The sequence below is a fragment of the Heloderma suspectum genome, chromosome 2 (assembly GCF_057233095.1).
Source record: "Heloderma suspectum isolate Gila_16-S chromosome 2, 16-S_ref, whole genome shotgun sequence".
In the NCBI taxonomy this organism is placed as follows: Eukaryota; Metazoa; Chordata; class Lepidosauria; order Squamata; family Helodermatidae; genus Heloderma; species Heloderma suspectum.
The window spans coordinates 263,226,033-263,240,332 of NC_139459.1; the positions used below are offsets into that span (position 1 = coordinate 263,226,033).

Consider the following 14,300-nt stretch of genomic DNA (forward strand, 5'->3'; position numbering starts at 1 on the left):
GGCCCGATTCAAAGTGCTGGTATTAACATTTAAAGCCCTTAACGGCTTGGGGACAGGTTATCTGAAGGATCGCCTCCTCCCATATGTGCCTGCCCGGACCTTAAGATCATCGTCAGCGGCCCTCCTCCATGAGCCCCTGCCAAAGGAAGTGAGGCGGGTGGCTACTAGGAGGAGGGCTTTTTCTGCTGTGGCACCCCAGCTGTGGAATGAGCTTCTTAGCGAGGTTCACTTGGCACCTACATTGTATTTCTTTCAGCACCAGGTGAAGACCTTTTTATTCTCCCAGGCATTTTAGCATTTTAGCTTTCTGAATGTTTAGCTTTGTTGTTTTAAATCTGTATTTTAAACTCCTGCAGTGCTGCTAGGTTTTATTGTGGTTACATTGTTATATTGTGGCTTTAATGTTCTATATATTTTAAATTGTTTTATTGTGTGCTGTTTGGTTTTAATTTTTGTGAACCGCCCAGAGAGCTTCAGCTATTGGGTGGTATAGAAATGAAATGAAATGAAAGAAAGAAAGAAAGAAAGAAAGAAAGAAAGAAAGAAAGAAAGAAAGAGAAAGATAGCAGAGTAGCCTAAGCTCCAGGTAAGGCAGTTGGTCTCCGTTTGAAGGAGAACCACGGGAAGACCCTGAACTATGGGCTGGGGAGAGATCCTCCCTTTTTCCCTTGGGTCCTTGGGACGCAACTGTTGTTTTAGCGCCAAACAAACAGAGCGCCTCCTTTCGGCGCCCTCCATCTGTCGTCGCTCCCTGCGTCTGTGCCGAGCATCCAGCAAGCCCCCCTCTAGCGCTCTCTCGCTGCCAGGGTCACCATCTATCCCAGGAATGCTGCCAGGAGGAATCTCTGCCAGCTGCTGTGCTTGTGAGAGATGAGCGAGCTCCTTTCCCACAGATTGCTGTTCTTCCTCAGAATCAGAACTGCTCTGGGGCTCTATGGGCTCAGTTTCCACCCTGACACTCACATCCTGAATCCTCAAAGTGATGTCTCTAATGTGAGGCTGTCTGCATGGTTGAGAGTAGTTTCACCTCAGACAAGGAGCAGTGTCAATTCTCGGCAATACTACATCACATTGAACTTATTTAAACAGCTAACAAATACGCTGAGTAGGAGTGAGTGAGGCAGAAAACTGAATTTAGGGTTGTGATGTACAAACTTAGAGCATGAGTGGAGAACCTCAAGCCTGGGGTCCCAATCCGGCCCTCTAGGCCTTCAGCCCCACCCAACACTGGGATACAATGCTGCTCCGCCACCACCCCAGTTTCTCCAAAACTGAATTTGACCCTCTGGCTGAAAAAGATTCCCCACCCCTGACTTAGAACATCCACCTACACTTTTTAAGAGCTGCATGATTAGAAGTTCAATTAGGCATATCGTCTTTCGTTCACTGTGTGACTGTGGGTGGGGGCACCCAGTGTCTGCTTAATTCTGTTTCTCCAACATGACACAAGCATTAAATCATTTTCACAGGGTAGTTGTATTAGTCTATTGCAGCAAAACCAGCACAGAGTATTGCAGCAGTTTAACAGCTAATCTATTCTGGCATAAGCTTTCATATCCTATAGCCCACTTCATCAGATGCATGGAGTATTATGGAGGGTTTCAGATTTATATACGGTATATATTGGGAGTGGGGGACAGAATTGCTAGCAGTGAGGTCAGAAGGAAATTAAATGCAGAAAGTGGCAATTAGGGCTGTGCACGGACCCCCAACCTGCTTCAGAGGCCAATTTGGAGCTTCGCATTTGGCCTGAATTCACTTTGAACTGATTCAGACCCAGTCTGACCTGCTTCACACTCCGGAAGCAAAATTTGGAAATCTGAATTATTCAGATTGTACATTTTTCCATTGACTTGCACTGGAAAACTGAAATGGACATAACGTTTTTAGATTTTATGATAAATACATGAAATGCAGAGACCTGGCAGCCCTATGGGGGTGATTGAACCTGCCAAATTTCAGACAGCTAGTCCAATGGTTTTTGTGCTAGCCACAGGTAAAATTTGCTTTTGTCAAGAAAATTCGTCAAAGCAAAGAGCTATATTTTTTTTGGTGCTTTTATGGAAGTGCATGGAATTTGGGGACATGGCACTCCTATGGAAGTGACTGAACCTGCCAAATGTCAGACAGTTAGGTCCAGTGACTATTGTGCTAGCCATGCATAAAGATTCCTTTTCTCAAAAACTAAAACAAAAGGTAAACAAACTGTGAAGCCACACAGGGGATTAGAGATCCTAGTCAGAAGGTGTTTAAGGTGACAATTAGGAGGTCACTATCCCTAATCTCTGGGGTAGGTTTTTTTGAAGTGCAAAATAACCCCTCTCCCCTAGTACTTTCCTTTTGTCTGTCCTGAATCTGCTATTGTTCAGCTTCACTGGATGACCTGAGGCACTTCTCATTACAGGAAGAAAAAATTAATTTTCTCTTTGGCTGCAATACAAATTACCTGGGAGTAAGTCACGCTGAACAAAGTGGAGCTTATTTACTGCAATGCTCCAATTTCTCTGTTCCATATAATTTTATAAAACTCCCCCCTTATTTGCCTTTCTTCTAAATTAAATAGACCAAACATTGAAGTCTTTCCTTATAGAGGAGTTGTTCCAGCCCCCTGATCATTTTGGCAGCCCTTTCCCCCATTTGTAAAAGGAAGGGTAAGATGAAGCAACATTAAAAAAAAAAATGCATATTGCCTAGCCTGATCATATTCTTCTTATGGTCATTTGATGTACACAAGCAATAGGCAAAGTGTCTTGGAAAATTAGCAAAAGTGAGTAGGTGTAACTTCTTTGTTTTAATATAAGGACATGAACTTGGGGGGCATGGTGGTAGCCCCTTCAGAGGTAGCTGATGACCCTGCCAAGTTTCACAGGTAGATCTAGTGGCTTATGCCACAGGTAAACATTTCCCAGTGTTTCTTTAAAAAAAAAAAAAAAAAGCGCCATCTAGCTAAGTCACAGCTACCAGCAGTACCAGCCAGCCACCACTCAGGTGGGCATGTTCAAGGCTGACACAGTCCCCCTTGCAGTGGAGGACCTGTGCAGCACAGCATGGGTGGCAGAAATTGGCAGAAGAGGAGGGCAGCAGCAGCAAGCAGGACACCACGCAGGCACTGGGCACGAGGCAGGCTGGTGAAGAAGCAGAGAGAGAGACACCCGTTCAAGGCTGGCACAGTCCCCCTGGCAGCTGAAGGACCGTGCAGCACAGGCTAAGAAGAGTATCTCACCTGTTCAGAGTTGATTTACTGCACTAAGGGCGGGCATGGGTGGCAGAGGCTACAGGAGGAGGAGGGCAGCAGCAGCAGCAATAAGGAGGGCCCTGGGTGGGGACTGGGCAGGCAGAGAGGAGGAGAGGCAGCTATGGGCAGCTTCATATTATGTACTGTGTAGTGCTTTGCCCACAGTATATATTGGACTGTGTATTGGTGTACTGCTTTAGCCACACACTGTTTGCTTGTGCACAATAATGTGTATGCTGCACTCATACAACGCACACACAAGACCAAAAGAAAAGCAGAGACAGAAAGAAAAAACTACCTACACAACCTAAGGGGTAGGGAGGGGGAAGGGGAGTAACACTATCTATCTAAAGCCTAATAGAAGAGAAAGGGGGTTGGTGGGGGGCGGTCTTTGTTTTTTATAATATAGATGAAGAGTTGAAAAATGGGAAGGGAAGGAATAGTAACTGGTAAGGGCAGGAGGGAGGGAGCCAAAGAACAAGCGGTAAACAAAGCAAGGAAACAAACTGTAGCCTAACAACTAGAAGAGAAAAAGAGAGTGCTATCTATCTATCTATCTATCTATCTATCTATCTATCTATCTATCTATCTATCATCTATCTAAAGATGGATTTAAGGGAAAGGGAAGACTAAGATATTTAAGGGAATTTAAAGGATCTAGAAGAAGGATTTAAGGGAAAGGGAAGACTAAGGAATGGAACTGAGAAGGGCTGGGCAAGTACTGCAACTGCTGCACTAGCACAATCCAATAATAAAGAACTCTCCTCCTTCCACCAACTCTCTCTCACACCAGTAACGAAAGCAGACTCTATATACAACCCCTCCTCCACCACTGTGTTTGGAGACTGCTGGGTTAGACGTTCAGCCCTATTGGCACCTAGAGATGTCACTTGCCAAGGCTCAGTCGAGCCCCCCAACTCCTCCTCTCCCCCTCCCTAATCTTAAGCAAATTGTTACATTTCCCAGACAGGCTGTGTGGCCTTCAGAATCGTCTGGCTCAGTCCAAAGCAATCCAAAGTGATTTGGATCGATCTGACCCACTTTGGACCGATCCAGACTGAATCAGCCTGCTTCAGTCCAGAATTCGGATCAGGAACCAAAGCGGTGCACAGCCCTAGTGACAATCATATTATTAACAGTGGTTATTCACAGTGCAATTGTTGCTGATAACACAAACATCCCAGCACTAGGTAAGCCAATTTCTGCAATATTAAAAAGATGCTGGAGCCATATTCAAGTCAGGACCTACTAGCTGTGGTTAAATCTAGATACACTTGTGGGTCCAGAATTCTTGGACGTTATCAGTGCTGATAGAAAGTGCTGAGTCACACTAATAATCTTCATCTAAAGTGCTCTCTAACAGGTGGAAGGGGGATGTTGCATTTCCACTTCTCTTTGCACCCGATGGCAACATTGCTAATCTGGGCACAATGCAGTCCTTTCCATTACATGCTGTCCACCTGCCATTCAATTTTAACTTAACCTGCTCAACTTGCTCATTGTTTTCCCTCCAGAGAGAGAGAGAAGATAATTCAGTTTTATGTTTCCTGTAGGTGAATAGGGAAATCTTGACCAAGCTCTTCCCTACTGGCTGGACCGGAGGAATGTCACAGTAAGTGCAGAGGTTGTTCTGTCATAATCACCTAATAAAATGGCGGTCCCTCCAAATAAGTCATGCTTCTTGCTTTTTTGTTTGGGTGTTTTTTTGTCTTAGGACCAAGTGGAAAACTACCAGTCTTTCTCTGACCATTGGGTCCCCAGCCAATGAAGAGTTTAGCAGCAGCAGAAGCCAAGAACGTCACAGTTATTCCACTTTAATTCAGCCAGTGTCCATTGACCCTGAAACAGTATGTTAAATGTTTTCATTTTCACTTTGGATTAATTTAAAATGTTTTAACAACCCGCCTGCCCCCCCCCCCCATTTTGAGCCAAACACTGGAGCTCCAGTTTTGTCTTCATTGGTTTATTTCTCTTCCCATTTAATCCTCCTCCCATTTAAACCATGTCTGGCTGGGGTTTTGGCATCAATCAGTGGGAGGATTATAAGCAGTCATGTGGCTGCCCTGGAGCTTAGCCATTTGTCATATTCTTCCAAAGACATCTAAGAAAGGACAGTTGGATCAAAGCAGCTACTTATGTAGAGATGGAGAATTCAAAACATCCAGGGATTTAAATGCCTTTCAAGTGGCTGGGGAGAAGTGTAGAGAGAGAGATTACATAGGCTTCTTTTTATACAGTTATGCTAAAGCAAAAAGCAAATGTATTTCCAGCAATAGCACTTGATATTATTCTGCACTTCACTGAGCAGTAGGAAGTTTCAGGTAGCCACTACATAATTGGTTTCCTTGAGAGGAAAAGTACTAGAGACTTAACAATGTCTCTGTAAAATCTGTGTACAAATATACAGGTTGAGCATGAGATGCAGGTGAGCACCTATTGAAAGGAGCATTGGTTCTTTCCCAAAAGCAAAGCAAACATGGCCATGGAGTTCCCAGGGTTTCTTCCTGGCCCCCACCCAAGGGCTGCATGTGTTCACAAGCTAGTAGCCATGAGCCACCAAAGGCTTTTGAGAAAAATTTTTCTAGCCTCTAGTACCCATTGAGTAAGCATCTTTGCTAAACAAAAGCCTTGACAAAAGGTATCTCTTTGCTTGACATAATAGCATACATGAGACAAAATATTTTACTGCTGTCCAAATCTACTGCAGTCAAAGATAATTCACCAATGTTTCCTTCCTTATTACAATACGTAATAAACAAGCAAGAATACCAATTTAAAAAATCTAAGATATTCTCATGACCTTACTGGTCTGCCAGAACTGAGAACCCCTACTTCAGGGGGTAGGCAACCGGGTTCCTGTGGGCACTAATTTGAGTCCAGACCCCTTTCTTGGTGCCCACCAAGGTTCCCTACCCTTCCCACTTTTTAAATTAATATATTTTCTTACCAGCAGCTGGGATTGCTGTGAAATAGGTTTCTATTCGTGCTGAAAAGTGGGGTTCAAAGAAGTTCTTTAGTGTGCTGAGGCTCAGAACCCACCTCTGCCTTGTACTCAGCCTTTTTGGGCAGGTTACTTGTTCTTTGCCATGCCTCCTATGGCAGCCATTTTGTGATGTGCCCAGGACAGTTTATCAAATTGCCAAATGTGCCCACGGTTGCATACCCCTGCCCTACTTATTCTAGAATTCCCAAATTCCATATTCCAGCTCAAATACTTTCCAAAAGAAAGACGCATCTAGAAGTCATGGACTTTAAGTACTATGGGGTGGGTCTGGTTTACAAATTACAGCCACCATGTGGTGTGGTTTCACACAACTATTCATGTGCAGCAGCTCACCAAGTAAATTAAGCAGTTTTTCCAATATGCCACCACAGGGGGCCAAAAAGACATGCTTGTGGTTGCAAAACTAACAATTGCCCAGTGCAGGTGGTGAGCCATTCTATACCAATGGCTCACCGTGTGGTAAAATGCTGTCCTGTCAAACAACTTAAAGTGGCCTCCAAATGGTTGCTCTAGTTTGTAAATCAACAGTAGGCAACACACTGCCTGTGGGCTGCATGTGCCCCGCCCCCTGTTGCAACCTCCACCACCCACCCCTCCCTATTGTCTCCCCCCTGCATCTTTAAAAGAACATTTCCCCCAGAAAACAAGCTAAATTTGGCACTTTGGCTGCTCTGCAGCCATTATGGAGTGCCAAAAGGGTTATGTTTAGCTCGGAAACAAGCTACATTTAATTTCTGTAGCACTACAGAGTGATTTGCTGCCCAATTTCAGCAGCAAATTGGAGATTGGGGTGGGGTGTACCACAGACTACAGTCCGCATCAGGGGTTCAGGGTGGCAAAAATGGCCCCCAGAACTCTGGAGCTTGCCGACTTCTGGTGTAAATGGACCCAAGTTCGCAACAGTTGGATCTTTTTTGTTAGAGTAGCTCTCACTAGATGGCTTGGGGAATATGTCATGGACCGTTTTGAAGACTGTACTGTAAAATATTGAAAGAGAAGTCTGCTACTAATAATAAATCACGTAGTCACTTCTACAAATATTATTTATACAGCATATTTAGGATATGTAGCTCTTGCAGCATTAATCTCCTCAAAATGGTTTGTAAGTTCAGTCACTTTCTTCCCATTTTACAGATGTAAAAGTGAGGCTGGGTAAATTTATTTATTTATTGCATTATATTCCACCTTTTTTCCTCCTAAAGGAGCCCAAGGCGGCATACGTACTCCTCTTCCATTTTATCCTCACAACAGCAACCCTGTGAGGTAGATTGGGCTGAGAGTCTGTGACTAGCCGAAAGTTACCCAGCGAGCTTCCATGGCTGAGTGGGTACAAGAACCCGGATCTCCTGACTCCCAGGCCAACACTCTAGCTGCTACACCAAATCATTTACAGATTGGCTCGTTTAAGAGTGCAATCCTATGCATAGACAGAAAAAAATCCTACAGCTCCCAGTATTCCAGAGCCAACATGGCAGAAACATTGGTACGACACTTCCTATGTGCTGTCCAGCCTCCCGCCCCCCACTCTGTGCTGCTTCGGCTAGACAGCCAAAATTGTCCATCTAGCCGCAAATGCAGGGCGGCCAGAGCACGGAGGTGAAGATCCCCTCCACGCTCCACCCGCCCTGCATTGAATAGTTGGTCGCCTCCAAGTTTGGAGGCGGCCACTTATCCTCATAGGATTGCTCCTCAATTAGTTCTCAAAAGAGGGCTTAATAATAATGTAGTGTGCAAAGCCCAGATAATACAATTTTAAAGACTTTTCTTACTTTTGTAAGTGGAGAACAAAAAGATATGCAGTGACCAAGATTCTGCATATTGGATATTGTGACTTCAATGTGTCTCTTTCTATAACATACAGATGCAAAGTCCACCAAAACCGCAGACTGGACCTTCCTATGAAGCAGCCCCTGTGTTCATAAAGGTAAGCTGCATAATCTACTCAGGAATGGCTTGGATCTAAAATGCAGGCAGGATCTCTTGTAGTGTGGGGGAGGGGTGTCACTGATTCTCCCTCCCAATAACAAACCATGGACAACTGTTGGGTTAATTCTGGGTTGTTTAACCCATAAACAACCCAGAGTTTCCAAGTTCACATGTCACAAAAACAACCTAGGGTTGTTAATTAAAAGCAGAAACAATGAGTGCTCAGCTCGCGCACTCTGCTCATCCCCACAATTCCTGGGGAGTGCACAGGAACTGTGCAATTCCTATCACAGGAATAGCCACTGTGATATGTGAACCAAGTTGATGTGTGTTTTCAGGTAATGTGTAGTTTGGCTCTCAGTCCCCGTTTCTCCACTTTTGACCAGAAACATATTTTATATCCCAAGACTAAGCCTTTAAACATAGAGAACGATGATAGAGCCACTTGGGTAGCCAATCTTGACGTCAAAAGTAGAGTGTTAAATATAGCTCCTATGCAGACTGCCATGACCCTTACCACTGAGAAAGGGACAGCCTATCCCCACATCCAAGTGGGGCATCCAAGTCTGAGTGTGGAACTTTAAAAATTCCTTGGCAGGTTTAACTAGTGGCCCCTTGCTTATTACAAATCAACCCTCACCAAAACAGTATCGTCAACACCAAAAACATGTTTTTGTGTTGTTCTTAGGGTGGCCGGATGCAAAAGGGGGCAGGACCTCTGTACCTCTAAAGTTGTGTAGAAGAGGGAATTTCAGCAGGGGTAGCTTGAGGGACACCTTCCTCTTCTACAAAACTATTAAAGGTGCAGGAGACTTCTCTTCTTTTGCTTCTGGCCACCCCAAGAGCCTGACCACAAGAATAAAACTTAAAACATTTGTTTGCTCTGCACCTAAGAAAAGTGGTTTCACTCTTTAGCAAATGTTTGCCTTGTCCAAATATTCCCTTTCCAGTCACGTTCATTTTTGATATCTCAGAGGAAGGGAAGGGACAAAGCTGAGTGCAGAGGGGGAAATAATGCTTTGGACGACAACAAATGTATAATTAAGGCTGCGATCCTATACACATTTACCTGCAAGCCGCGGTGGCTTAGTGGTTAAGACGCTGAACTGCAGACTGGAAGGTCGGCAGGACAGCAGTTCGAGACCCGAGTGCTGCGTGACGGAGTGAGCTCCCGTCTTCAGTCCCAGCTTATGGCAACCTAGCAGTTCGAAAGCAAGAAATTGCAAGTAGATAAATAGGTACCGCTTCGGCGGGAAAGGTAACAGCGTTCCGTGCACCTCGGTGTTCAGTCATGCCAGCCACATGACCACAGAAGCGTCTTCGGACAGCACTGGCTCTTTGGCTTAGAAATGGAGATGAGCACCACACCCTAGAGTCGGACACAACTGGTTGGGGACACCTTTACCTTTTTAAGTCCCAATTAATTCAATGGGGCTTACATCTGAGTAGATATGTACAGGATTGCACTGCACTTCATCCAACTCTGCTTAGACTGATTAAAATGTTTCTGTATGATGGTTCAAAAGGATAATATTCTAGAATTTAATTCCTTATAGCTGTCAGCATAAATGTATGAAAGTATTAGCCATTTGGCTTATAGTCCTGTTCGCTTTCGGCCTAAATAATTCACCCATTCTAAACTGCATTAATCCCGCATTTCTGTCTCAGAGTAAAACCTCAGCTCAGCATAAATGTGTGGAACGTTATTTCATATGCACAAACTACAATGTGGTTTTTGATCCTTCAGGGCCTACAAAACATTAGCGTTACCAAAGGCCAGCTAGTGGTGTTTGAATGTCGAATACGAGCATCACCCATTCTTCAAGTTCGCTGGTACAGAGAGTACAATCAAGTAATGGATTCGGCAGACTTCCGAATATTAAGAAAAAGTTGGTATTTTTTGTTTTTAAAACTTTTTCCCTTCAGAAGTTTTGTTTAATAATTCAGTCTATGATGAGTGGTAACCTGCAAAGGTGCTGGTGTATCTGAGGGGAGGAAACAGAAGAGGTGGTGCCGCCAGTCATCCACCTGCCTCAGTCCCTGCTCAAGTTGCAAAGACTGGCCCTCCCTTTCTGGCTGTATTGGGGGTGGCCTCTTAGAGATCCATAAGAATGCCTGGAAAGAAGTCTCTCTTTCATGACCCTACAGCATTCTCCAAGACGTTCAGCAGGATTGGGGCATGTTAAAGGGGTTGGTGAGTCTCACTGTCCAGCTTGATATCTTTCTTTCTAAGAACTGGTTCAGATATTTACTCTGGTGACAACAGTCTCTGTGTGGGGGAGCAGTGGGTGCATACCCCTCCTCAGGAAACATGTGACATGACAGTTCATGCAGAGACCTGTGTATGAAGTCACCCAAAACGTGCAAGTCTTCCTCCTAAAAAGGAAGGGGGAAATGGTGTGAATCAGGGGTTTGTACATACTGGCCTCTCCATGTGATGCCCACTTTGATCTATAGGTGCATGGGGATAGGGGAGGGGCACGTTCCTGATCTTCCTCCACAACAAAACTGCCCCTACCCAGGTAAGTGTCTGAACTGGATTTAAGGGCTTTTCTGTACAAGGCATTTATCGCGCACTCGTCATTCCCCACTCATGGTTGTTTACAGGTTCTTTATATAACGTCATGACCCTCCAGTTTCGCTTCTGCGTCTAACCAGCACTTTCAACAATTTTTTTTTAGAACAGGAAAATTGCAGCATTTAATGGTGAAAGAGAAAGCAAGCGCAATTTCCTCTTGTGTAGTTGCACTATTCTGCTATACCACACTGCCACCTAGAGGTTATGTAGCGGAAAAGCAGGAAAATAAACACTCCTTATGTAGTGCTCAGATCTCAATTATGTGATGATACCAAAAGTAGATACACCTGATTAACATCTTGAGCTTTAGTCCTGCTTCCTGCCTATTGTGGGTTGTGAGTCAGAGGCATGTGCCAAATGGATGGCATAGAGCAGCCTTGCCTAACCTGGTGCCCTCCAGATGTTTAGGACTACAACTCTCAGCATTTCTGACCATTGAACATGGTAGCTTAGGGAAGGCTGGCATAAGTGTTTTCCCTGACTATTGCTTTGAAAGAACGTATTGCTCTCACAGGTCTACTTTCATAAACCCCTCTTCACCTTTGAACTCTTCAGATTTGCTCTCCTACACATTTATTTGAATAATATGGAGTCTGGGCTACAAATGTTATAAGCCTCAGTGTGGAATTTGGGGTAAGCTTCTGCAGACATAGGGCAATATTTGATCATTGCTCCTGTTTTTCTGCACATCTACAGAGCATACAACTTCTTTTAAAGGCCTGAACCAAGCCTCTGTTACTTCAGTATGTCTCTTACCACATCCACAGAATTCTGCATTAGCTAGAGCTAGCAAGAAACAGTGATTCAGTCAACCATACTTGAAACTGACCCAGTAATTTGAGGTAGGGATGGATGGCAGAGAAATCCGCCACGGACTCCAATGAGGCCGGATTCTTTAGAATTCGGCCCCCTGGACTCTGGGACTACACCCCCCAGTCACCCCCCGAAATCCCCCCAGGACGGACCCTACCTGGTGGCGGCGGCTGCTCCGGATCATTGTCTCCATCTGCTGCTGGGCTGTGGAACGAAATGGCAGCCGGTGTAGCAGCCACCATTTGCGTCCCTGCCCGTGGCCGTGATTGGCTACGTAAATATTTATGTAGCCTACCACAGCAAAGAGCAGGGACGCAAATGGCAGCCGCTATGCCATTTGCGTCCCTGCATTAGCCATGATAGGCTACGTATCTATTTACATAGCCTATCACGGAAAGAGCAGGAATGCAAATGGCGTAATGGCCGCCATTTGCGTCCCTGCTCTTTGCCATGATAGGCTATGTAAATATATACATAGCCTATCACAGCCTAAAATAGGGACACAAATGGCGGCCGCTACGACGGCCGCCATTTGCAGCCGCAGCAGCCCGGCAGTGGACGGCATTCCGGCTGCAGATGGGCCTGGCCGGTGGCTCTGCAGACTTGCCATGGAGTTGAGCCGGCTGGGCAGGATTCTGGGGGGAGGGACGGATTGCCTCCCCCCTCAGCGGACGCCGCCACCCGGAACGGTGAGTGGGGTTCGTACACCCCTAATTTGAGGACAAGTGATTTCACGAAAGAGCTCCCCCCCTCCAACCTCCCCCCAGTGTTTCGCTGATTAATTTCACAGATTTTCCAACATGTTTACTTGACAGTACATTCCACTGAACTCAATGGGGCTTACTTTTGATTAGACATTGGCTCCCCCCACCTCCCAGTATCAGATGCATTTTAAACCTTTGGGGCTGCTTTCAAATAAAGCATCGTTGGGTTCCTGCAAGACATTCATATTCATTTTGCCAACAAACAACTAATCAAAACAACAATGTTCAATTGCATTTTGTTCAGCAAATAGATATTTAATGATTCATGCCTAAAACTGCAATCCTGGACAAGGTTAGCTTACTTATATCCCATTAAAATCAATTAGATTTCAGCAGCCAAAATTTGAGCAGAATGAGGCCTTACTGATGAATCATCAAATATCTACTTGCTGAACAAGCTGCCCCTTTTTTCCCAAGAGACACAGTTTTGGTAAAAATGACAATGAATTCAACGGTGAGACAATGTGGGAGTTGTAGGCCAAAACATCTGGAAGACCACATGCTGCTCACCCCTGGCTTAGATCTATCAAAACTTTGGATTCTAAAGGTTTGCATTTTTTTACCCTTCAAATAGAGCTTCTTGATTTTTCAGTAGAATTTGCAACCATTAAAATCAATAGAAATCTATAGAAATCTTCCCACTGACTATAATGTGATAGACTGTATCCTTGGTATCATTTTACTTCGCATTTTCCCGACAAATTGAAACCTAGCAAGATAATTTCATCAGTTGTTTAGAACTGCATGTTTTAAGTAGTTTTTATCCAGAAGCATATAGGGAATATAAGATTTCACATGCATGGGCATTAGAGGGCAGTACTGAAAAACAGAGTAAGAGCCCAAGTCTGGTCTTGTCTCAGACATCAAGGGTGCTATCTATTTTTAAGCTCTTCTCTTCACATCTCTAAGAAAGTAAGAGCATAAGAAAAGCCCTGCTGGATCAGACCAAAGGTCCATCTAGTCCAGCATTCTGTTCACACAGTAGCCAACCAGCTGCCCACCAGAAACCCACAAGCAGGACATGTGTGCAACAGCAGCCTCTCACCCATGTTCCCCATCAATTGCTGTACATAGGCATACTGCCTCTGATACCGGATGTAATGACAAGTAGCCATTGATAGCCTTATCCTCCATTGGATTAATCTATTCTTTTCAGATCAAATGATGGGAGGAGCCAGGAGCAGGGGATATATATGTAATACCCAATGCAGCACAAGCAACCCGTGAAGGAATAGAAGTAGATTCTGACTTTGTCCAATCCAGCACGGCTTTTCTTATGCTTGTATCTTCAATGGATATGCCATCCCACCCAGATATTTTGGGAGATGGAAGCCTGTCTGAATTTCCCATCTATTGGTTCAACAATCTAGCTCAGTAATCCTATTATTATCTTGTGCGTTATGGTTTCCACTGCACGCTGCTAGAAACTGGAGATCTATTCACATAATTCTGGTCATCTAACGGTGGCTCCAGGTCCATCATTTGGGCAGTAGTGAATTATCTTGCAGAGCTGCGGAGAGCCAATTAGGGCCAACTACTCATTACACACAGTTACACATAGTTTCTCTCTGGCCTTTTAAAACTTAACCAAAGTAGCCTCTGAGGCTTAAACCTATCCTTTCTTGCTGTTTTCTTCCTCTAAATCCTACCCAAGTTTTTCTCCTGGGGCAAAAGCAGTTTAGGGATGGGAGATCTGGGGCAACAAAATGGCCAAAAGGAAAAGAGTTAACCAGCCCCTTTCCCACTACCATTCCTCCACTGAAACATGCTTCAGATGCTATTTTTGGTTTTAAAAAAGTCAGAGAAAAGATAAATATGCTATGTATAATGTGTGGTTTGCTATCCATTCTTTCAAGACAAAGCAGACTGTGAAACAGGATGGCCAGACGCAAAAGAGGACAAGGCTCTAGCACCTTTAATAGTCATGTAGAAGAAGATATTTCAGGAGACATAGCTTCATTTGCCTGCATTCAAGAAAAT

General features: G+C 44.5%; 1 protein-coding gene across 1 annotated transcript in view; it reads left to right on the forward strand.

Moving 5' to 3' along the window:
• The window catches only part of MYOT (myotilin), a 102,486-nt gene that overhangs the window by 49,127 nt on the left and 39,059 nt on the right, over positions 1 to 14,300 (forward strand). Inside the window, exons 3-6 of the mRNA XM_084838999.1 lie at positions 4,789 to 4,847; positions 4,950 to 5,082; positions 8,101 to 8,163; positions 9,913 to 10,054. Coding sequence (XP_084695125.1) covers positions 4,840 to 4,847; positions 4,950 to 5,082; positions 8,101 to 8,163; positions 9,913 to 10,054 — 346 coding nt within the window. The 5' untranslated portion in view covers positions 4,789 to 4,839. The remainder of the gene's footprint in view (positions 1 to 4,788; positions 4,848 to 4,949; positions 5,083 to 8,100; positions 8,164 to 9,912; positions 10,055 to 14,300) is intronic.